Source organism: Heterodontus francisci, chromosome 34 (assembly GCF_036365525.1).
Source record: "Heterodontus francisci isolate sHetFra1 chromosome 34, sHetFra1.hap1, whole genome shotgun sequence".
In the NCBI taxonomy this organism is placed as follows: domain Eukaryota; kingdom Metazoa; phylum Chordata; class Chondrichthyes; order Heterodontiformes; family Heterodontidae; genus Heterodontus; species Heterodontus francisci.
The window spans coordinates 5,744,309-5,767,679 of NC_090404.1; the positions used below are offsets into that span (position 1 = coordinate 5,744,309).

At 46.2% G+C, this 23,371-nt stretch overlaps 1 protein-coding gene across 1 annotated transcript in view; it reads right to left on the reverse strand.

The window, feature by feature from the left end:
• Positions 1-584: 584 nt before the first annotated feature.
• The window catches only part of LOC137348548 (zinc finger protein 91-like), a 103,481-nt gene continuing 80,694 nt past the window's right edge, over positions 585-23,371 (reverse strand). The window contains exons 19-27 of the mRNA XM_068013849.1: positions 21,898-21,957; positions 20,934-21,112; positions 20,632-20,811; positions 19,769-19,976; positions 19,459-19,529; positions 18,353-18,481; positions 16,836-17,080; positions 7,056-7,219; positions 585-1,339 (exon numbers count right to left, since the gene is read on the reverse strand). Of these exons, the coding sequence (XP_067869950.1) occupies positions 713-1,339; positions 7,056-7,219; positions 16,836-17,080; positions 18,353-18,481; positions 19,459-19,529; positions 19,769-19,976; positions 20,632-20,811; positions 20,934-21,112; positions 21,898-21,957 (1,863 nt within the window). The 3' untranslated portion in view covers positions 585-712. The remainder of the gene's footprint in view (positions 1,340-7,055; positions 7,220-16,835; positions 17,081-18,352; positions 18,482-19,458; positions 19,530-19,768; positions 19,977-20,631; positions 20,812-20,933; positions 21,113-21,897; positions 21,958-23,371) is intronic.

Genomic DNA, 23,371 nt, shown 5'->3' on the forward strand with positions numbered 1-23,371 from the left:
AATGTATACACTTCTGGGAATGATGGGCATGGATTTGGGAGCTGAGAACACTTCCAAGGACTTTAGAGGGGAAAAGGAGGTTGGGGCTGGGCAGGGAGTTTGCAAAGCCAGTGGGGTCAAGGTTTTTTTTTTGAGGAGGGGTTGATGTCGGCAGCTCTAAAGGAGTGAGGGATAGTTCCTGAAGAAAGGTAATGGTTAATAATGTCAGCTAACATGGGGAAGTTGGCTGGTCAGCAGTTTCGTGAAAATAGGGTTGAGGAGCAGGAGGTGGGTCTCATGGAGAAGATGAGCTGGGAGTGGGCACAAGGGAGATAAATAAGCAATGAGAGAAAGATGCGAGGTCAGGGCTCGAACAAGGGGAATCTTTCGAGGCAGTTTGGTCCAGTGGACTAGTGGAAGGGAGGGAAGCAGCAGAGGCAGCTGATTGGATGGTCTCAAACTTAGTGACAAACACGTCCATGTGCTGCTCACACTTGGAGGTGAGGATGGAGGAGATGGGGCAGAGGGAGAGCAGTTCAAAAGAAATTAACTTGTAGAGATGTTAAAAATACTCAACACAGTGTGTGTTTAACACAAAGCTGATTTATTTGACTTTTATCCATAACATTAACCCCTGCAACTGGGCTGGAGTTCATTAAAAACAGCAGAAACAGACCCCAATGAACATGGTTCAGTCCTGGACATGATTAACAGCAGAATCAAACCACTGTAGTTACTTGTGAACCCGCTGGTGTCTCTGCAGGGTGGATAACTGCGCAAATCCCTTCTCACAGACAGAGCAGATGAACGGCCTCTCCCCAGTGTGAACTCGCTGGTGTGTCAGCAGGTTGGATGAATTTGTGAATCCCTTCCCACACACAGAGCAGGTGAACGGCTTCTCCCCTGTGTGAACTCGCTGGTGTCTCAGCAAGGTGGATAACTGAGTGAATCCCTTCCCACACATGGGGCAAGTGAAAGGCCTCTCCCCAGTGTGAACTCGCTGGTGTGTCAGCAGGTTGGATGAAGTCGAGACTCCCTTTCCACACTCAGAACAGTTGAACGGCTTCTCCCCGGTGTGAACTTGTCTGTGTCTCAACAGGTGGGCTGACTGGGTGAATCCTTTCCCACACACGGAGCAGATGAACGGCCTCTCCCCAGTGTGACTGCGCCAATGAGTTTCCAGCTCAAATGGGTAATTGAATCCCTTCCCACAGTCCCCACATTTACACGGTTTCTTCCCAGTGTGACTGCGCTTGTGTCTCGACAGGCCAGATGAATGGCTGAAGCCTCGTCCACACACAGAACATGTGTACAGCTTGGCTCCACTGCGATCGGTGCTTTGTCCTTCCATTTTCAAAATCTGATGATATTCAGGTTACGAGAAATTGGGCGACTCAGTCAGATCCTGATGTGATGTTTGGTTGGAATTTCCGGGCAAATCCTCCCCTTCTAATATCCTGTGAAATTGATTGAAAACAAAAAAAAGGGGAGTATGAGAGAATCCTAAAAAAATACACAAAGGCAGGTTGTGCAATTGAGCTGAATGAATCTGGTAATTTGTGGAGCCGGCACTAAGAAAAAGTGACCATGAAGCTGCCAGAGTGTCTTATAGCCCCAACTGGGTCAATGATGCCCCGTCAGTGAAGGGAATGTGCCGGATGGCTTGGGCAGACACAAGATTCCCCTGTTGGGGGGGGGGGGGGGGGGTGCGGGGGGAGGTGGGAAGAAAGAAAGAAAGAAAAAGAGAGCGGAGAGAGAGAGAGAGACAGAGAAAGCCCACCTCTCTCTCTCAACTCTGAGGTTCACAGTCCCGGTGTCATATTTGACCCCAAGCTGAACTGCCGACCACATATCCATCTGTCACTAAGACCCCACAGGCTCCCGGTTAAGTTGCATCTGAATTTTAAAACACAGATCCTTGTTTTCAAATCCCTTCATGGCCTCGCCCCTCACTCTCTCTATAATCTCCTCCAGCCTTACAACCCTCCGACAGATCTGGACTCATCTAATTCTAATAGTAACACCTGGGAGCTTGGGCCAATGTTGGGAGAGCTGCTCCAGAGGCTAGTCCTCGGTGGTGGGTAAATTATTACAATCAACTCTGAGGGACAGGATAAACTGCCACTTAGAAAGGAACGGACTGATCGAAGATAGTCAGCATGGATTTGTTATGGGAAGGTCATGTCTTCCTAACTTAATTGAATTCTTTGAGGAAGCATCAAGGAGGATTGATGAGGGTAGTGCAGTGTATGTGTTCTACATGGACTTTAGTAAGGCATTTGACAAGGTCCCACATGGCAGACTGGTCAGTAAAATGGAAGCCCATGGGATACAGGGGAATGTGGCACGTTGGATCCAAAATTAGCTCAGTAACGGGAAACAAAGAGTAGTCATCGACGGATGTTTTTGCGAATGGAAAGCTGTTTCCAGTGGCGTTCCACAGGGCTCAGTGTTGGGCCCCTTGCTGTTTGTGGTATATATTAATGATTTGGACTTAAATGTGGGAGGCATGATTGGGAAATTTGATGATGACACAAAAATTGGCCGTGTGGTCAATAGTGAAGAGGATAGCAGTAGAATCCAGAAACATATCAATGGTTTGGTTGAGTGGGTGGAAAAATGACATGGAATTCAATCCGGTCAAGTGTGAGGTAATACATTTGGGGAGGGCAAATAAAGCGAGGGAATACACAATAAACGGGAGGATATTGAGAGGGGTAGAAGAAGTGAGAGACCTTGGAGTGCATGTCCACAGGTCCCTGAAGGTGGCAAGACAGGTCGATCGAGTGGTGAAGAAGACATATGGAATGCTTTCCTTTATTGGCTGAGGTATAGAATTCAAAAGCAGGGATGCAATGCTGGAACTGTATAAAATGCTGGTTGGGCCACAGCTGAAGTATTGTGTACAGTTTTGGTCACCACATTACAGGAAGGGCATAATTGCTCTGGAGAGAGTACAGAGGAGATTTACAAGAATGTTGCCAGGGCTTGAAAGTTGCAGCTATGAGGAAAGATTGGATAGGCCAGGGTTGTTTTCCTTAGAACAGAGGAGACTGAGGGGTGACTTAATTGAGGTGTACAAAATTATGAGGGACCTAGATAGAGTAGACAGGAAGGACCTGTTTCCCCTAGCGGAGAGGTCAATTACCGGGGGCACAGATTTAAGGTGATTGGTAGAAGGATTAGAGGGGACATGAGGAAAAAGTTTTTCACCCAGAGGGTGGTGGGTGTCTGGAATTCACTGCCAGGTATGGTGGTGGAGGCAGAAACCCTCAATTCTTTTAAAAGGTACCTGGACATGCACCTGAAGAGCTGTAACTGGCAAGGCTGTGAACCAGGTGCTGGAAGGTGGAATTAGATTGGGCGGCAAGTTTTTTTCAGCCGGCACGGACATGATGGGCTGAATTGCCTCCTTCTGTGCTGTAATTTTTCTATGGTTCTAGTTAAGCAACAGCCTGACATAGTCACACTCACGGAATCATACCTGACAATGTCCCAGACACCATCATCACAATCCCCGGGTCTGTCCTGTCCCACTGGCAGGACAGACCCACCAGAGATGGTGGCACAGTGGTATACAGTAGGGAGGGAGTTGCCCTGGGAGTCTTCAACATTGACTCTGGACCCCATGAAGTCTCATGGCATCAGGTCAAATATGGGCGAGGAAACCTCCTGCTGATTATCACCTACCGCCCTCCCTCAGCTGATGACTCAGTACTCCTCCATGTTGAACACCACTTGGAGGAAGCACTGAGGGTGGCAAAGGGCACAAAATGTACTCTGGGTGGGGGACTTCAATGCCCATCACCAAGAGTGGCTCGGTAGCATCATTTCTGACCAAGCTGGCTGAATCCCAAAGGACATAGCTGCTGGACCAGGTCTGCAGCAGGTGATGAGGGAACCAAAAGGGGAAAACCCACTTGAACTTGTTCTCTCCAAACTACCTGTTGCAGGTGCATTTGTCCATGACAGTATTGGTAGGAGTGTTCACCGCACAGTCCTTGTGGAGACAAAGTCCCGCCTTCACATTGCAGGCACCCACCATCATGTTGTGTGGCACTACCACTGTGCCAAATGGGATGGACTTCGAACAGATCTAGCGACTCAAAACCGGGCATCCATGAGGTGCTGTGGGCCATCAGCAGCAGCAGAATTATATTCAACCACAATCTGTAACCTCATGGCCTGAATATTCCCTACTCCCTACTCTCCCATCAAACCAGAGAACCAACCCTGGTTCAATGAAGAGTGCAGGAGGGCATGCCAGGAGCAGCACCAGGCATACCTCAAAATGAGGTGTCAACCTGGTGAAGCTACAACCCAGGGCTACTTGCGTGCCAACTGCGTAAGCAGCATGCAATAGACAGAGCAAAGCAATCCCATAACCAACGGATCAGATCTAAGCTCTGCAGTCCTGCCACATCCAGTCGTGAATGGTGGTGGACAATTAAACAACTGACCGGTAGAGGAGGCTTCACAAATATCCCCATCCTCAATGATGGGGGAGCCCAGGACTTCAGTGCAAAAGATAAGGCTGAAGCATTTGCAACAATCTTCAGCCAGAGGTGCCGAGTGGATGATCCACCCCGGCTTCCTCCTGAAGTCCCCATCATCACAGATGCCAGTCTTCCGCCACGTGATATCAAGAAACGACTGAAGGCGCTGGATACTGCAAAGGCTATGGGCCCTGACAACATTCTGGCAATAGCACTGAAGACCTGTGCTCCAAAACTAGCCACACCCCAAGCCAAGCTGTTCCAGTACAGCTACAACACTGGCATCTACCCGACAATGTGGAAAATTGCCCGGGTATATAGTTCCAAGTCAGGATGGTGTGTTGCTTTATCACCGTTCAAAACGCTGGAACTCCCTTTCTAACAGCACTGTGGATGCACCTAAACCCCAAGGACTGCAGCGGTTCAAGAAGGCAGCGCACCAGCACCTTCTCAAGGGCAATTAGGGATGGGCAATAAATGCTGGCCTGGCCAGCGACACCCACATCCCATGAATGAATATTTAAAAAAAAATTCTAGCCACTTGAGTATCATTGATTTAAATTGCTTCACCATCGGTGGCTGCACCTTCACCTGTTCAAGCCGAAGCTCTGGAATTCTCTCCCTAAACCTCGCTGCCTTTGCACCTCACTTTCCTCCTTTAAGACACTCCTTAAAACCGAGCTCTTTAATCAAAGCTTTTGGTGGCTTGCCCTAATATCTCCTTATGCGACTTGATGTCAAATGTTGCTTCATAAGAGTCATGTAAAACACAGTGGAAAATTTTAATACATTAAAGGTGCTATATAAATACAATTGTTGTTGTTTACTTGGACGTATATCGCCATTCATCATCACTGGGTGAAAATCCTGTAACTCCATAACCAACACCATTGTGGCAGCACCTTCACCATACAGACTGCAGCAGTTCAGGAAGAAGGCCCAACATCACCTTCTCAATGGGCACCTGGGCTTTGGCTAGTGACTCCCACATCCCAAGAATGAATTTTAAAAATCTCTATATGTAAAATGAATTAATAACCTCAACAGAAATACTTGTTCCTAAAACAATACTCTTTTACATTACATGGCAGTGTCTTTTTAGCAACCTAATCTCCCCTAGAATCTACCTCCCTTGACAGTCCCACATCAGATGTCGGGCCAGACTGGGCTCAAAAAAGTACTTGGCGTTAAACCCAGCAGCTTCTCCTCCATCTCCACTCCAGCTCAAACTGATGGAGCCAACAAGACCTGCAAAGGAGGCCAGGAAATGACTTCAGCATCCAATACCCACCCCGATACAAATCAGCTCTTAATTGGTCAGTCTGTGTTTCTAGACTCGCTTCTGACAGCAGTACCTACTATAAAACAAAAGCAAAATACTCTGGATGCTGGAAATCTGAAATAAAAAGGAGAAAATTGTGGAAATACTCAGCAGGTCAGGCAGCAGCTGTGGAGAGAGAAACAGAGTAAATGTTTCAGGGTGTGTGGAATGAATTACGGGAATTAAAAATGGTGCAAAATTTGGTGGTCAATATAAGCTCAGAAATAGAAGAGAAATGGACTATAGCACAGGAAAAACAATTCCTGGCCAGGAAAGATACTGTGGGAAGATAAAGCTGATAACCCAGCAGCGCACAGTTGGGGGATGGGCAGCAATTATAGAGTCAAAGAGAGATACAGCACTGAAACAGGCCCTTCGGCCCACCGAGCCTGTGCCGACCAACAACCACCCATTTATACTAATCCTACATTAATTCCATATTCCCTACCACATCCCCACCATTCTCCTACCACCTACCTACACTAGGGGCAATTTACAATGGCCAATTTACCTATCAACCTGCAAGTCTTTGGCTGTGGGAGGAAAGTGGCGCACCCGGCGGAAACCCACACGGTCACAGGGAGAACTTGCAGACTCCACACAGGCAGTACCCAGAACCGAACCCGGGTCACTGGAGCTGTGAGTCTGCGGTGCTAGCCACTGTGCCGCCCCATTGAAACCTCATTTATTCAAGGTGGGCAGAAAAAACAGCAAAATACCAAATAAGGTTAAAATACTAGAGGCAGAGGAAGTCAGACAATGGCAGAGAGGTGATCGGGGAGGGCAGAGGTGAAACACAGCAATGGATGGACATGGATTCAAATCAACTGCAAAGGTGCACATCAGCCTCAGAGCCATGGAATCTCTCACAGATAACACAGCATAGCACTAAAACTTCTAAATTGTAGATAAATGCTCAAAACTAATCACCTCTGAAACGATTTCCCTGTTTTCAAATTTGAAACCTCAAGCTGGAGCTGCAGCTGAAAAGATCTCAGAAGCCCTGGAGTCAGGGGTTTCAGAAATCCCGCCACTGAGGAAATACCCAGTGAGATGAATGACCCTGAAACCCCGCCCACTCTCGGTGTCGTCACCAACATGGCGGCGCATGCGCTCTGCTGCCTGCTCAACCGAGATGGCCGCGGTTCACCTGGGCCCGTTCCCGGGGAAAAAGCCCCGACGCTGCAAACGCGGGACCTAGAGGTTCTTATTCCGGGCTTGCGGCCTACACCAGGTGTTTCTGAAACCTCCCCGCCCACCTGCCGGCTCCATCCTTCCGCTGCGCCCCGCCGACTCTCACCCGCGAGAAAACCGACGCCAGCTCCCGCACAAATCTGATCAAAGTGAGACTGCGCATGCTTCAGAGACAGTCTAGCTCCGCGCCTGCGTATTAGGCTCCTGGAGGATGAATAGGGCACATTCACTTCAGCGGTGAATGTTGGGTAACATATTTTGTCAAGGGCGTCAAGTGTCATGGGTTGGGCGGGGGGACGGGGTTGCGAGGGGGGCGTGGTGTAGGGGAGGGTTGGCATTGCAGAATGTGGAGCTGAGGCCACAGACAGATCAGCCATGATCCTATCGAATGGCGGAGCAGGTTTGATGGGCCGAATGGCCTAGCCCTGCTCCGAATTCTTGTATTTGTTCTTATCCACACCATTGAAAGTCCCAGTTATGAAACGGAGAATGATTTGCTCTGATCATGTCACAAGTCCATTTACAGCTCCTTCCAGCAGATCAGAGCAATGAGGCTGCTTCTGTCTCCAGTCTCCTAGCCCTGGTTTATCTGAGTGAGCCTTACCTTGCAGGTTCAGTCCACAGGCTTCAGCAGTAAATGTACTGTCACTGTCCATCACATATTGCAAACTCCATTTTAAATTTTAGCAAGTTTCCTGTCCTGCACCTTATCAAATATTACCATCGCTGAATCCCCCACTATCAACATCCTAGGGGCTACCATTGACCAGAAACTGAACTGGAGTAGCCATAAAAATAGGATGGCTACAAGAGCAGGTCGGAGGCCAGGAATCCTGTGGCGAGTAACTCACCTTCTGACTCCCCAAAGCCTGCCCACCTTCTACAAGGCATAAGTCAGGAGTATGATGCAATAATCTCCACTTGCCTGGATGGGTGCAGCTCCAACAACACTCAAGAAGCTCAAACTATCCAGGACAAAGCAGCTTGCTTGATTGGCACCCCATCCACAAACATTCACTCCATCCAACACTGTCGCACAGTGGCAGCAGTGTGTACCATCTACAAGATGCACTGCAGCAATGCACCAAGGCTCCTTAGACAGCACCTTCCTAACCCGCAACCTCTAGCAACTAGAAGAACAAGGGCAGCAAATGCATGGGAACACCACCACCTGCAAGTTCCCCTCCAAGTCACACACCATCCTGACTTGAAACTATATTGCTGTTCCTTCACTGTCACTGGGTCAAAATCCTGGAACTCCCTTCCTAACAGCACTGTGGGTGTACCTACCCCACATGGACTGCAGCGGTTCAAGAAGGCAGCTCACCACCTTCTCAAGGGCAATTAGGGATGGGCAATAAATGCTGGCATAGCCAGCGACACCCACATCCCATGAATGAATAAAAAAAAAAACACCTTTTGACAATCCATCTACATAAGATTCACTGCATTTCCTTTCTCACTACAGTGTGTTATTGCTTCAAATAATCCCTGCTGTCTGTCCTGAATGAATCCATTTCACGAACAAATGTTGAAATGTTTGAATTAGAATTAGAACATTACAGCGCAGTACAGGCCCTTCGGCCCTCGATGTTGCGCCGACCTGTGAAACCATCTGACCTACACTATTCCATTTTCATCCATATGTCTATCCAATGACCACTTAAATGCCCTTAAAGTTGGCGAGTCTACTACTGCTGCAGGCAGGGCGTTCCACGCCCCTACTACTCTCTGAGTAAAGAAACTACCTCCAACATCTGTCCTACATCTATCACCCCTCAACTTAAAGCTATGTCCCCTCGTGTTTGCCATCACCATCTGAGGAAAAAGACTCTCACTATCCACCCTATCTAACCCTCTGATTATCTTATATGTCTCTATTAAGTCACCTCTCCTCCTCCTTCTCTCCAACGAAAACAACCTCAAGTCCCTCAGCCTTTCCTCGTAAGACCTTCCCTCCATACCAGGCAACATCCTAGTAAATCTCCTCTGCACCCTTTCCAAAGCTTCCACATCCTTCCTATAATGCGGTGACCAGAACTGCACGCAATACTCCAGGTGCGGTCTCACCAGAGTTTTGTACAGCTGCAGCATGACCTCGTGGCTCCGAAACTCGATCCCCCTACTAATAAAGGCGAACACACCATTTGCCTTCTTAACAGCCCTATTAACCTGGGTAGCAACTTTCAGGGATTTATGTACCTGGACACCAAGATCTCTCTGTTCATCTACACTACCAAGAATCTTCCCATTAGCCCAGTACTCTGCATTCCTGTTACTCCTTCCAAAGTGAATCACCTCACACTTTTCCGCATTAAACTCCATTTGCCATCTCTCAGCCCAGCTCTGCAGCCTATCTATGTCCCTCTGTACCCTACAACATCCTTCGGCACTATCCACATCTCCACCGACCTTAGTGTCATCCGCAAATTTACTAACCCACCCTTCTACACCCTCTTCCAGGTCATTTATAAAAATGACAAACAGCAGTGGCCCCAAAACAGATCCTTGTGGTACACCACTAGTAACTAAACTCCAGGATGAACATTTGCCATCAACCACCACCCTCTGTCTTCTTTCAGCTAGCCAATTTCTGATCCAAAGCTCTAAATCACCTTCAACCCCATACTTCCGTATTTTCTGCAATAGCCTACCATGGGGAACCTTATCAAACGCCTTACTGAAATCCATATACACCACATCCACTGCTTTACCCTCATCCACCTGTTTGGTCACCTTCTCGAAAAACTCAATAAGGTTTGTGAGGCACGACCTACCCTTCACAAAACCGTGCTGACTATCGCTAATGAACTTATTCTTTTCAAGATGATTATAAATCCTGTCTCTTATAACCTTTTCCAACATTTTACCCACAACCGAAGTAAGGCTCACAGGTCTATAATTACCAGGGCTGTCTCTACTCCCCTTCTTGAACAAGGGGACAACATTTGCTATCCTCCAGTCTTCCGGCACTATTCCTGTCGACAATGATGACATAAAGATCAAGGACAAAGGCTCTGCAATCTCCTCCCTAGCTTCCCAGAGAATCCTAGGATAAATCCCATCTGGCCCAGGGGACTTATCTATTTTCACACTTTCCAAAATTGCTAACACCTCCTCCTTGTGAACCTCAATCCCATCTAGCCTAGTAGCCTGAATCTCAGTATTCTCCTCGACAACATTTTCTTTCTCTACTGTAAATACTGACGAAAAATATTCATTTAACGCTTCCCCTATCTCCTCTGATTCCACACACAACTTCCCACTACTATCCTTGATTGGCCCTAATCTAACTCTAGTCATTCTTTTATTCCTGATATACCTATAGAAAGCCTTAGGGTTTTCCCTGATCCTATCCGCCAATGACTTCTCGTGTCCTCTCCTTGCTCTTCTTAGCTCTCCCTTTAGATCCTTCCTGGCTAGTTTGTAACTCTCAAGCGCCCTGAGCCTTCACGTCTCATCCTAACATAAGCCTTCTTCTTCCTCTTGACAAGCGCTTCAACTTCTTTAGTAAGCCACGGCTCCCTCGCTCGACAACTTCCTCCCTGCCTGACAGGTACATACTTATCAAGGACACGCAGTAGCTGCTCCTTGAATAAGCTCCACATTTCGATTGTTCCCATCCCTGGCAGTTTCCTTCCCCATCCTACGCATCCTAAATCTTGCCTAATCGCATCATAATTTCCTTTCCCCCAGCTATAATTCTTGCCCTGCGGTATATACCTGTCCCTGCCCATCGCTAAGGTAAACCTAACCGAATTGTGATCACTATCACCAAAGTGCTCACCTACATCTAAATCTAACACCTGGCCGGGTTCATTACCCAGTACCAAATCCAATGTGGCATCGCCCCTGGTTGGCCTGTCTACATACTGTGTCAGAAAACCCTCTTGCACACACTGGACAAAAACTGACCCATCTAAAGTACTCGAACTATAGTATTTCCAGTCAATATTTGGAAAGTTAAAGTCCCCCATAACAACTACCCTGTTACTCTCGCCCCTGTCGAGAATCATCTTCGCTATCCTTTCCTCTACATCTCTGGAACTATTCGGAGGTCTATAAAAGACTCCCAACAGGGTGACCTCACCTCTCCTGTTTCTAACCTCGGCCCATACTACCTCAGTAGACGAGTCCTCAAACTTCCTTTCTGTCGCTGTAATACTCTCCTTGATTAACAATGCCACACCCACCCCCCCTCTTTTACCATCTTCTCTGTTCTTACTGAAACATCTAAATCCCGGAACCTGCAACATCCATTCCAGCCCCTGCTCTACCCATTTCTCCGAAATGGCCACTACATCGAGATCCCAGGTACCAACCCATGCTGCAAGCTCACCCACCTTATTCCGGATGCTCCTGGCGTTGAAGTAGACACACTTTAAACCAGGTTCTTGCTTGCCAGTGCCCTCTTGTGTCCTTGTAACCTTATCCATGACCTCACTACTCTCAACATCCTGTACACTGGAACTACAATTTAGGTTCCCATTCCCCTGCTGAATTAGTTTAAACCCCCCCCAAAGAGCACTAGCAAATCTCCCCCCCAGGATATTGGTACCCCTCTGGTTCAGGTGAAGACCATCCTGTTTGTAGAGGTCCCATCTACCCCAGAAAAAGCCCCAATTATCCAGGAAACCAAAACCCTCCCTCCTGCACCATCCCTGCAGCCACGTGTTCAACTCCTCTCTCTCCCTATTCCTCGCTTCGCTATCACGTGGCATGGGCAACAACCCAGAGATAACAACTCTGTTTGTTCTCGTTCTAAGCTTCCACCCTAGTTCCCTGAATTTCTGTCTTAAATCCCCATCTCTCTTCCTACCTATGTCGTTGGTGCCTATGTGGACCACAACTTGGGGCTGCTCCCCCTCCCCCCTAAGGATCCCAAAAACACGATCCGAGACATCACGAACCCTGGCACCTGGGAGGCAACACACCAACCGTGAGTCTCTTTCGTTCCCACAGAACCTCCTATCTGTTCCCCTAACTATGGAGTCCCCAATGACTAATGCTCTGCTCCTCTTCCCCCTTCCCTTCTGAGCAACAGGGACAGACTCCGTGCCAGATACCCGTACCCCATTGCTTACCCCTGGTAAGTCGTCCCCCGCAACAGTATCCAAAACGGTATACCTGTTGTTGAGGGAAACGGCCACAGGGGATCCCTGCACTGCCTGCTGCTTCCCTCTCCTTCCCCTGACGGTAACCCATCTACCTACTTCTTTTACCTGAGGTGTGACTACCTCCCCATAACTCACACTCACATTTGCTCCACACTCACATGGTTTCATCTGTTTTAAGCCACAACAGAAAGTGCCAGTTTTCTTTTGGAGTTTGAGCGAAATCAGGTTTAAAAATAATGCAGAGTTTCAGCCAATAAGAGAGTTATGCGCACAGCCCCGCCCACTCAGTGCTGCAGGTGCCTCCTCTCACCCACTCTGGTTAGAGAATCAACTGCCCCTACAGTCCTCCAGCCCTCCCTGCTCTTCCTGTTGATTCACATCAATCAACCAGACATTGTGCTGAGCATGAGCAGGCTGATAACAACAACTTGTATTTACATAGCACCATTAACATAATAAAACGTCCAAAGGCACTTCACAGGAGCATTGTAGAGCAAAATATAACACCGAGCCACGAAGGAGCTTTTAGGTCAGGTGAGCAAAACCTTGGTCCAAGAGGTAGGTTTTATGGAACAACTTTAAGGAGGGAAGAGAGTTGAAGAAGTTGAGGGAGATTATTCCAGAGTTAGGGCCGAGGCAGCTGAAGGCATAGCCTGCAATGGTGGAGCTATTAAAATCGGGGATGCTCACGAGGCCAGAATTCACGAGCACAGATAGCTCAGACGTTTGTGTGGCTGGAGGGGAGTACAGAGATAGCGAGGAGAGAGGCCATGGAGGGATTTGAAATCAAGGATGAGAATTTTAAAATTGAGTTATTTAATAGGGAGCCAGTGTAGATCAGCAAGCTCAGAGGGTATGGATGAACGGAAATTGGAGCGAGTTAGAATATGGGCAGCAGAGTTTTGAGTCTGTGAAAAAAAACACAGTCTGGTTCAGCCTCAGACAGTTTCCAGGGAGAGGGATGGTGCTGGTGGCTAGGAAACAGAGTTAGTTGGGGTGGGGTGGGGGGGGGGGGGGGGGTGGAGGTATGGGGGGGACTGAAGACACCAGTTCCCAATATCTCCATCAAAACTCCAGCCCCTGAAGCCACATCTGGGTCTGGACACCTGAATGATGCCTTTAGTCCTTCCTGTCCTCAGTCTGCATACGAATTAGGAGCAGGAGTAGGCCACTCGGCCCTTCAGGCCTGCTCCACCATTCAATAAGTTCATGGCTGAACTGATTACTCCACATTTCCACCTACCCCCGATAACCTTCCACCCCCTTGCTTATCAAGAATCTACCTACCTCTGCTTTAAAAATATTCAAAGACTGCTTCCACTGCCTTTTGAGAAAGAGAATTCCAAAGACTCACGACCCTCTGAGAGAAAAAATTCTCATCATCTCTGTCTTAAATGGGCGAACCCTTATTTTTAAACAGTGACCCCTAGTTCTAGATTCTCCCACAAGGAGAAACATCCTTTCCACATCCACCCTGTCAAGACCCCTCAGGATCTTATATGTTTGAATCAAGTCACCTCTTACTCTTCTAAATTCCAGTGGATATAAGCCTAGCCTGTCCAATCTTTCCTCATAAGACAACCCGCCTATTCCAGGTATTAGTCCAGTAAATCTTCTCTGTACTGCCTCCAACGCATTTACATCCTTCCTTAAATAAGGAGACCAATACTGTATGCAGTACTCCAGATGTGGTCCCACCAATGCCCTGTATAGTTGAAGCATAACCTCCCTACTTTTGTATTCAATTCCCCTCGCGATAAATGCTACAATAACATTCCATTAGCTTTCCTAATTACTTGCTGTACCTGCATACCTTTGCGATTCATGCACTAGGACACCCAGATCCCTCTGCATCTTAGAGCTCTGCAATCTCTCACCATTTAGATAATATGCTTCTTTTTTATTCTTCCTGCCAAAGTGGACAATTTCACACATTATACTCTATTTGCCAGGACTTTGCCCACTCACTTAACCTATCTATATCCCTTTGCAGCCCCTTTATGTCCTCTTCACAAGTTACTTTCCTACCTATCTTTGTGTCATCACCAAATTTAGCAACCATACCTTTGGTCCCTTCATCTAAGTCATTTATATAAATTGTTAAAAGTTGAGGCCCCAGCACAGATCCCTGTGGCACACCACTCGTTACATTTTGCCAAACAGAAAATGACCCATTTATGCCTACTCTGTTTCCTGTTAGCCAGCCAATCTTCTATCCACGCCAATATGTTACCCCCTACACCATGAGCTTTTATTTTCTGCAATAACCTTTGATGTGACACCTTATCAAATGCCTTCTCGAAATCCAAGTACAATACATCCACCGGTTCCCCTTTATCTACAGTACATGTAACTCCCTCAAAGAACTCCAATAAACTTGTTGAACATGATTTCCCTTTGATAAAGCCATGTTGACTCTGCCTGATTACCTTGAATTTTTCTAAATGCCCTGTTCTAAAGTATTTCATAATAGCTTCTAACATTTTCCTTAAGACAGATGTTCAGCTAACTGGCTGCAGTTTCCTGGTTTCTGTCTCCCTCCCTTTTTGAATAAAGGAGTTACATTCACTATTTTCCAATCTAACAGAACCTTCCCCGAATCTAGGGAATTTTTGAAAATTAAAACTAATGCATCAACTATCTCACTAGCCACTTTTTTAACACCCTAAGATGAACTCCATCAGGACCCCAGGACTTGTCAGTCCGCAGCTCCAACAATTTGTTCAGTACCACTATCCTGGTGATTGTCATTTTCTTGAGTTCCTCCCTTCCTTCCATTTCCTGATTTACAGCTAATACTGGGATGTTACTTGTATCCTCAATAGTGAAGACCGATGCAAAATTTCTGTTCAATTCATCTGCCATCTCCTTATTATCCATTATTAATTCCCCAGACTTTCTCTCCATAGGACCAACGCTCACTTTGTTAACTTTTCTTTTTTAAATAGCTATAGAAACTCTTACTATCTGTCTTTATATTTCTCGCTAGCTTTCTCTCATACTCTATTTTTCCTTCCTTATCAATCTTTTAGTCATTCTTTGCTGTTTTTAATATTCTGTCCAATCTTCTGACCTGATTCCTATCTTTTTGCAATTATAGACTTTTTCTTTAAGTTTGATACTATCTTTAACTGTTTTAGTTAACCTCGCATGGTGGGTCCCACCCTTGGAATTTTTCTTTCTCGTTGAAATGTATCTATTCTGTGCATTCTGAAATATCCTCTTAAATGTCTGCCACTGCATCTTTATTGACCTATCCCTTAACCTGATTTGCCAGTTCATTTTAGCTAGCTCTGATTTCATGCCCTCATAATTGCCCTTATTTAAGTTTAAAATACTAGTCTTGGACCCACTCTTCTCTCCCTCAAACTGAATGTAAAATTTAATCATATTATGATCGCTGCTACCCAGGGGAGGCTTAACTATGAGCTCATTAATTAATCCTATCTCGTTGCACAATACCAGGTCTCGTATAGCCCGATGTCTGGTTGGCTCCAGAACATATTATTCCAAGAAATTGTCCCAAAAACGTTCTATGTACTCCTCATCTAGGCTATCTCTGCCCATCTGATTTTTCCACTCTATGTGTAGGCTAAAATCCTCCATAATTATCGCAGCACCTTTCTGAAAAGCTGCCATTATTTTTTCCTTTATACCCCGTCCTATAGTGTGGTTAATGCTAGGTGGCCTGTACACGACTCCCACAAGTGACTTCTTGCCTTTATGATTTCTCATCTCTACCCAAACTGCTTCTACATCCTGGTCTCCTGAACTTAGGTCAACTCTCTCTATTGCGCTAACACCATCATTAATGAACAGAGCCAACCCTCAACATTTCCTAGCTTCCTGTCCTTCCTAAATGCCATGTATCCTTCAATATTCAGGTCCCAATCTATGTCATCCTGAATACTACGTGGATTCACATACAAAGCCTTTAGTTTTGTCCTTTTATTATTTTTGTAACCTCTAGCCTTATCTGTTGATTTACTCTTAGATTTGTATGCTTTGTCCCTTCCTGTCACAGTCTGTTTATTATTTCCCATATTAATATCTTTCTCTCTTGCCTTGTCTCTACTCATTGATTGACCATATCTTTTGATCCCTTGCCCCCACTATTCAGCTTAAAACCCTCTCCACTTCCTTAGTTATGCAGCTCGCTCAAACACCGGCCCTAGCATGGTTCAGGTGTAGACGGTCCCAACGGTACAGCCACCACTTTCCCCAGTTCTGGTACCAGTGCCCCATGAACCGGAACCCACTTCCACTACACCAGTCTTTGAGCCACACATTAATTTCTTTAATCTTATTTTCCCTATGCCAATTTGCATGTGGTTCAGGTAATAATACAGAGATTATTACCTTTGAGGTCCTGCTTCTTAATTTGATGCCCAGTTCCTCATACTGACTATGCAGAACCTCTTTCCTTGTCCTGCCTATGTCGTTGGTACCTACATGGACCACGATGACTAGATGCTCCCCTCCCACTGTAAGTTCCTCTCCAGCCCTGAGCAGATCTCCCAAACCCTGGCACCGGGCAAGCAACACAGCCGTCTGGACTCTTGCTCTTTGCTGCAGAGAACAGTGTCAATCCCCCTAACTGTACTGTCCCCTACTACCACTACATTCCTTTTTTCTCCCTCCACTTTAATGGCTTCCTGTACCATGGTGCCATGGTCAGGTTGCTCATCCACCCTGCAGCTCCCACTCCTGTCCTCTGGGTCCCCTTACCTGCCTCAGCTGCAGCCACATGCTCCTGTCGCTGACCACTGACCAAATCAGAAGACCCTATCCTCAGAGGTGTCACCGCCTCCTGGTACAAAATGTCCAGGTAACTTTCCTCCTCCCTGATGTGTTGCAGTGTCTGCAGTTCAGACGCCAGTTCAACAACTCTGAGCCGAAGCTCTTCGAGTCGCAAACAATTACTGCGGACATGTTTGCCCTGGATCACGCTGGCATCCAGGAGCTCCCACATGCTGCAGCCATGACACATATATCACAGAACCAGCTGTTTAATATGGAATGCTGATCCAGACTTTCCACTGACTCCTCTTGTCCAATGGTACAATTCACTCTCCCTCCAGGCTTTTAATAATTCCTTTGTTTGGACCAGTTGCCATGTTTCATTTCTCATATTTGGACAGTGAGCTCAATCCTCTGAGCCCTGTTATTCTCCCTCATCTTGTCTTTCAGCTTCTCTTGTGTATTTCCAGACCAGTAATAGCTTGCTCACAATTTTAACCACACTCATGGAGGGAGCAGATCATTCTCTACATATCAGAATTTAATCCTTTCTCTCTTTTCCTGTCAGCAATGACCTTGTTTACAGGAACACAGATTGCAAATTTTCTGGGAATCTAACTTTGCCTAAAATAGTTCAGTCTTCACAGAAACATCATTTCATAGAATTATAGAAATTATCGAATGGTTACAGCCATTTGGCCTGTCGTGTCCCTGCCAGCTCTCTGCAAGAGCAACACACCTAGTCTCACTCTCTCGCCTTTTCCCCAGAGCTCTGCAAAGTTTTTCTCTTCAGACGATTATCCATTTCCCTGTTGCAGGCCTCAATTGAATCTGCCTCCACCATATTCTCAGGCATTGTATTCCAGGTCCAAACCACTCACTGCATAAAAAAGATTTTCCTCATGTCGCTGTTGCTTTTTTTCCACCAATAACCTTAAATCTCTAAAACCTTAAGTGTCGTCTTGTTCTCAAACCTTCCACATTTCTCCCCACCTACTCTGTCCAGACCCCTCATGATTTTAAACACTGTTCAGTTAACTTCGTATAATGATCCATGATAGACATCATTGTGAGCTATAATAGTATAATAATCCACAATAAACATTGTGTCCAATTATTTACAATAGTTCAATGGTCATGATAACCATGAAATAGATTCATAGAAACTTACAGCAGAGAAGGCAGCCATTCAGCCCAGCATGTTTGTGCCAGCTCCGTGATAAAGCTTAGACCCACATCCCTGTTTTTTGTCTGTAACGTTGCAAGTTTCTCATCAAGTTCCTGTCCAACTCCCTTTTAAAATGACTTGTGGAATCCACCTTTTCAGACAGTGCGTTCCAGATCCTGACAACTCTCTGAGTGGAAACATTTCTCCTCATCTCCATCTTTTGCCAATGATTTTGAATCTATGACTCTGATTAATGATCCACTCACCAGAGGAAATAGTTTTTCTCTGTCTTCTCTATCAAAATCTCTCATTATCGTGAAAACCTCTATTAGCTCACCTCTTAACCTTCTGTTTCAAGGATAACATTCCTAAATTTTCCAACCTTTCCTGATAGCTGAAGTTCCTCATCACTGGTAATATCCTGGTAAATCTCCTCTGTAGCCTTTCGAAGGCTTTTACAGCTTTCCTGAAGTGTGGTGTCCAGAATTGTCCATAATATCCAGCTGAGGCCTAACCAGTGATTTATAAAGTTCCAGCATGATCTCTGTATTCCTCTATTCTATTATATTCTATTCCTCTATTTGTAAACCCAAGTAACCCAGATGCTTTTTAACCACCTTATCAAGTTGCCCTGCCACCTTTAATGATTTGTGTATACGGACACCGAGGTCTCTCTGCTCTACACTTTTCAAAGTTATGCCTTTTATAATTAGTCTGTCTTTCTATATCAGTCCTCCCAAAGTACATCACTTCACATTTCTCCACATTGAACTCCATCTGCCATGATTCTGCCCATTTCACCATCCTGTCTCTGCCATCCTGATGTTTCATCATCATCTAATACTTTGCCAAGTTTTCTATTATCTGTGAAGTTTACAATGCTGCTCCCGAAATGCGTTATTGACCGTGAATCACTTTGGGATGTTCTGAGGGTGGGAAAGGTGCTAAATCAACACAAGAACTTTCTTCCTCTTTTACAGCCCATTTAAAGATGTAGATTTTTCCCCAAAATTTAAATTAGGGATTGATATTCAAAGTTAACTGTTTGACTGTCGAATAACTCCCACATGCCAAAGACTTGCTGGTTGATAGGTAAATTGGCCATTATAAATTGCCCCTAGTATAGGTAGGTGGTAGGGAAACATAGTGACAGGTTGGGTGTGGTAGGAATATGGAATTAGTGTAGGATTAGTATAAATGGGTGGTTGATGGGCGGCACAGACTCGGTGTGCCGAAGGGCCTGTTTCAGTGCTGTATCTCTAAACTAAACTAAACTTCAGCTGGGAGTCAGTGAATTAATAGGAAAGATCCCAGACAGCGGTTCTTCAAGCTACAGTACAGGCCCAACAGCTTAATCAGGAGACCTCGGCAACTCCACATACTGTCCACAGGGGAGTTCTCCTGGTGCAGTGGGACAAACATTCCTGCTTCAACCAACAGCACCATAAAAACTTGATTAATCGGTCACTCGTCCCATTTGCTGTCTGTGGGATCTTGCTGTGCACAAATTGATACTGCAAAACAACAGGGTGAGCACTTCAAAAGGAAGTAACTTACAACTGGAGTTTATTATCAGCAGAAACAGACCCCAACTGTCAAAATGAATGTGTTACAGTCCAGGGTGTGATTAACAGCAGAATCCTACCCCTTCCATTACTTATGCATTTGCTGGTGTGACAACTGTGTGGATGACTGAGTGAATCCTTTCCCAAACACAGAACAGGTGAATGGCCTCTCTCCAATATGAACTCACTGGTGTGTCTGCCGGGTGGATGATACTGAGTGAATCCCTCCCACACACGGCGCAGGTTAATGACCTCTCTCCAGTGTGAGTGTGCTGGTGTATGGTGAGGTCAGATGATCGCCTGAATCCAGTCCCACAGAGAGAGAATCTGAACGGTCTCTCACCAGTGTGAATATGTTGATGACAAGTCAGTTCCCCAGAACTTCTATAGCACTTCCTGCAGAGAGGACATTTAAAAGGTCTCTCGTCAGTGTGTAATCACTGATGTGTCAGCAGGTTGGATGACAGAGTGAATCCATTCCCGCACTCAAAGCTGGTGAATGGCCTCTCCCCAGTGTGAATTCACTGGTGTGTCAGCAGGTGAGATGATCTCCTGAACTTCTTCCCACAAGGAAAGAAGCTGCATGGGTGGAACTGGAGTGAATGTGCTGGTGCTCTGCAGAAACACTTGTTACTAAAACAGTATTATTTTACATTGCACATAGAGAGTGTTTAACAACATAATCTCTCCTAGAATGAATCTCCATTGGAAACGGTTGGGCTCTACTGGGCTGAAAAGTACGCAGGGTTAAACCCAGCAGCTTCTCCTCCATCTCTATTCCTGCTCAAACCCAAACTGATGCAACAAAAAGGACCTACACAAGCCTGGGACCGACTTCCGCATCCAACACACACCCTAATACAAACCAGCTCTTAAGTGGTCCGTTTGTGTTTCTAGACTCGGTTCTGTGAGCAACGCCTGCGATAAAATGAGAGTAAAATACTGCAGTTGCTGGAAATCCCGAACTAAAGAGAGAAAATGCTGGAAATACTCAGCAGATCAGACAGCATCTGTGGAGAGAGAATCAGAATTAACGTTTCAGCTCACTAACTTTCCGTCAGCCTGCAATAAAACACTTACAGACAGGCGATGACCAATGGCGGCCACAATTCCCGCAATGCTCTGCGTCCCAGAAACCGCTCTACCCAACGCGCTGATTTCCCAGGTGTTTAGAGTGCGCATGCTCCCCAGGGCCAGGCGCGGGGCATTCTGGGCGGCCTCTGTCCTTGTCCTTTGTTGCGGGTCGGACGCGGTGAAAACGGGAGAAGAAACGAGGAAGCGGTGGGTAGGATGGGGAAGGCGCTGCACCATCGGGTTAATGATGCCCCCTCCCTCCCGGGGCCCTCACCGCACGTCTGCCGCCCTTTGCGGCTCTGATGCGGGCCGGGGTTTGAGAGCCGCTGAGACTCGGTGTTGCTGAGGCTCCGGGTAGACAGGCGGCCTCCGGGGGCGGAGCCTTCTCGCACCTGCGCTTTGCCACCCTTCTGATAGCGATACACCGTAGTTATCTGCGCTGAGCATTCTGGGTAGCCCTATGTGCCATTGGTTCGTTATGGCACGCACAGAGGAAAGTTAGAGTAATTGACTTAACAGCCAATGTGTAACTGAATCCAGCCAGAAACAGCACCTTCAGAGAGGGGTGAAAAGTCGACGGAAAGGTGGGAGATGGTGCGATGGTTTGGATTTCAGCACGGGTCGGAGGCAGAGTGTGGGGAAGTGAGATGTACATCTTTGGGGGAACAAGACAGGAAAGAATGTTCCATAGAAACTAGAATTGTCTGTTCTGAATTTCTAGCCTATACTTACATTGAGGGCTTTGTAAACTCCTTTTACAGGTGGCAGGACCATATCTCCAACATAGAAGTCCTCAAGGCGGCCAACATCCCCAGTATATACGCCCTACTGAGCCAGCGGCACTTGAGATGGCTTGGCCATGTGAGCCGCAGGAAGATGGCAGGATCCCCAAGGACGCATTGTACAATGAGCTCATCACTGGTATCAGATCCACCGGCTGTCCATGTCTCCACTTTCAAGACGTCTGCAAACTCGACATGAAGTCCTATGACATTGACCACAAGTCGTGGAAGTCAGTTGCTAGTGATCGCCAGAGCTGGTGGACAGCTATAAAGGTGGGTCGAAGAGACTTAGCAGTTGGCAGGAAAAGAGAAAGATTTGGAAGGAGAGAGCGAAATATGTAACAGCCCAGACAACCAATTTTATCTACAGCGCCTGTAGAAGAGTCTGTCAGTCTAGAATTGGCCTTTATAGCCACTCCAGGCACTATTCCACAAACCACTGACCACCTCTAGGTGCTTACCCATTGTCTCTCGAGACAAGGAAGCCAAAGAGAATAGGGGGAGGATTTGTCCACTGGAAACTGAAACCAAACATCACATCAAAATCTGATATTTAATCGATTTATCAGGACCAGAATATGACGAGCCTTTGAATTTGGAAGTAGAGATGTATGTCTGTTCTTTATGTTAGAAAAGATTTCAAACTTCAGTGTGACTGAAAAGGCACCGAGACACAAGCACCTGAGTGAGAGTGTTCCGGTTACACAGCCTGAAAAACCACTGCACCATTCACAAGGCTTCAACTGATCAACCAACTTGGAGAGACACAAGGACACCCGCACCATGGAGCAACTGTGGAAATGTGGGGATTGTGGGAAGGGATTCAGTTCCCCATCCCATCTGGAAACTCACTGTCCAGTCACACTGGGAGAGGCGGTTCACCTACTCCATCTGTGGAGTACACTCTGTCACAAAACCTGCTGACCCACCAGCAAGTTCACTCTAACAAAAGACCGTTCAAATGTTCTGACTGTGAGAAGAGCTTTAAAAGTGGACACCACCTGATGCAACACCAGCACATTCACACTGGGGAGCGACCGTTTACCTGCCCCTTGTGTGGGAAGGGATTCATTCAACCATCCACTCAGCACAGGCACCAGCGAATTCATTTGACTGCAAGGGTTGTGTTAGACTTGATAAGATAGGGGTGTTTTATACCCCCTTCTAAAGTGCGAATAGACTTGGCAGCACAAAGCTTTTTATGAATCGGCTTTATTGAGATAAAGGTCAGTTAAGTTTTCAGGTAAACCACAGTTACAAACTCAGGCAGTAATTAACAGTCTAACACAGATACTACCCGTATTAGAGACTGGGTGGCAGAGCGCACAACTAGTTTCTTTTGCACTTTTGATCTTCAAGTTTTCCTGGTCAGTCTCTCTCTCCCTCTCTTGTCTCTTGTAGTTGTTCAAAAATTCTCTGCCGTATAGTATCAAAGACAGGATTTCTTTTATCCTGGCAGCTTTCCAGTTAACCCTCACCTCTCCCAATCAGTGATTAGTCTTGTATTAAAGGATGCCTTTCTTAACCAACCAAGGATCATTTTGTGATGGTTGCTAACCTTTCAGATTTGCGCAAGTAATACCCCCTTTGTGTTGACTACTTTATCTCAATGCTTTTCCATTTCGAGGTTCCTTGTCTCATTACAGGGAAAATCTACACAGAAGCTGTTTTCACTGACTGCTCTCAAGTGCTCGCCCTGCAAATAAGCATTTTAAACTTGACAGAATCTCCCAGAATCCCTCTGCCTTGACATCTTGTTCATTCTGTGCCCTATTTCCAAATTTTTCCACTTTATCATACTACAAGGAAGGGTTCTAATAAAGCTAAATGTTAGTTTATGATTAAAAAAAAAGTTAGTTGTTAGTTTATAACAGCTAGAATTTAACAATTAGTGCTCTGGTTAGTAGCTTTTAGTAACCTAATAATCTTACAGTT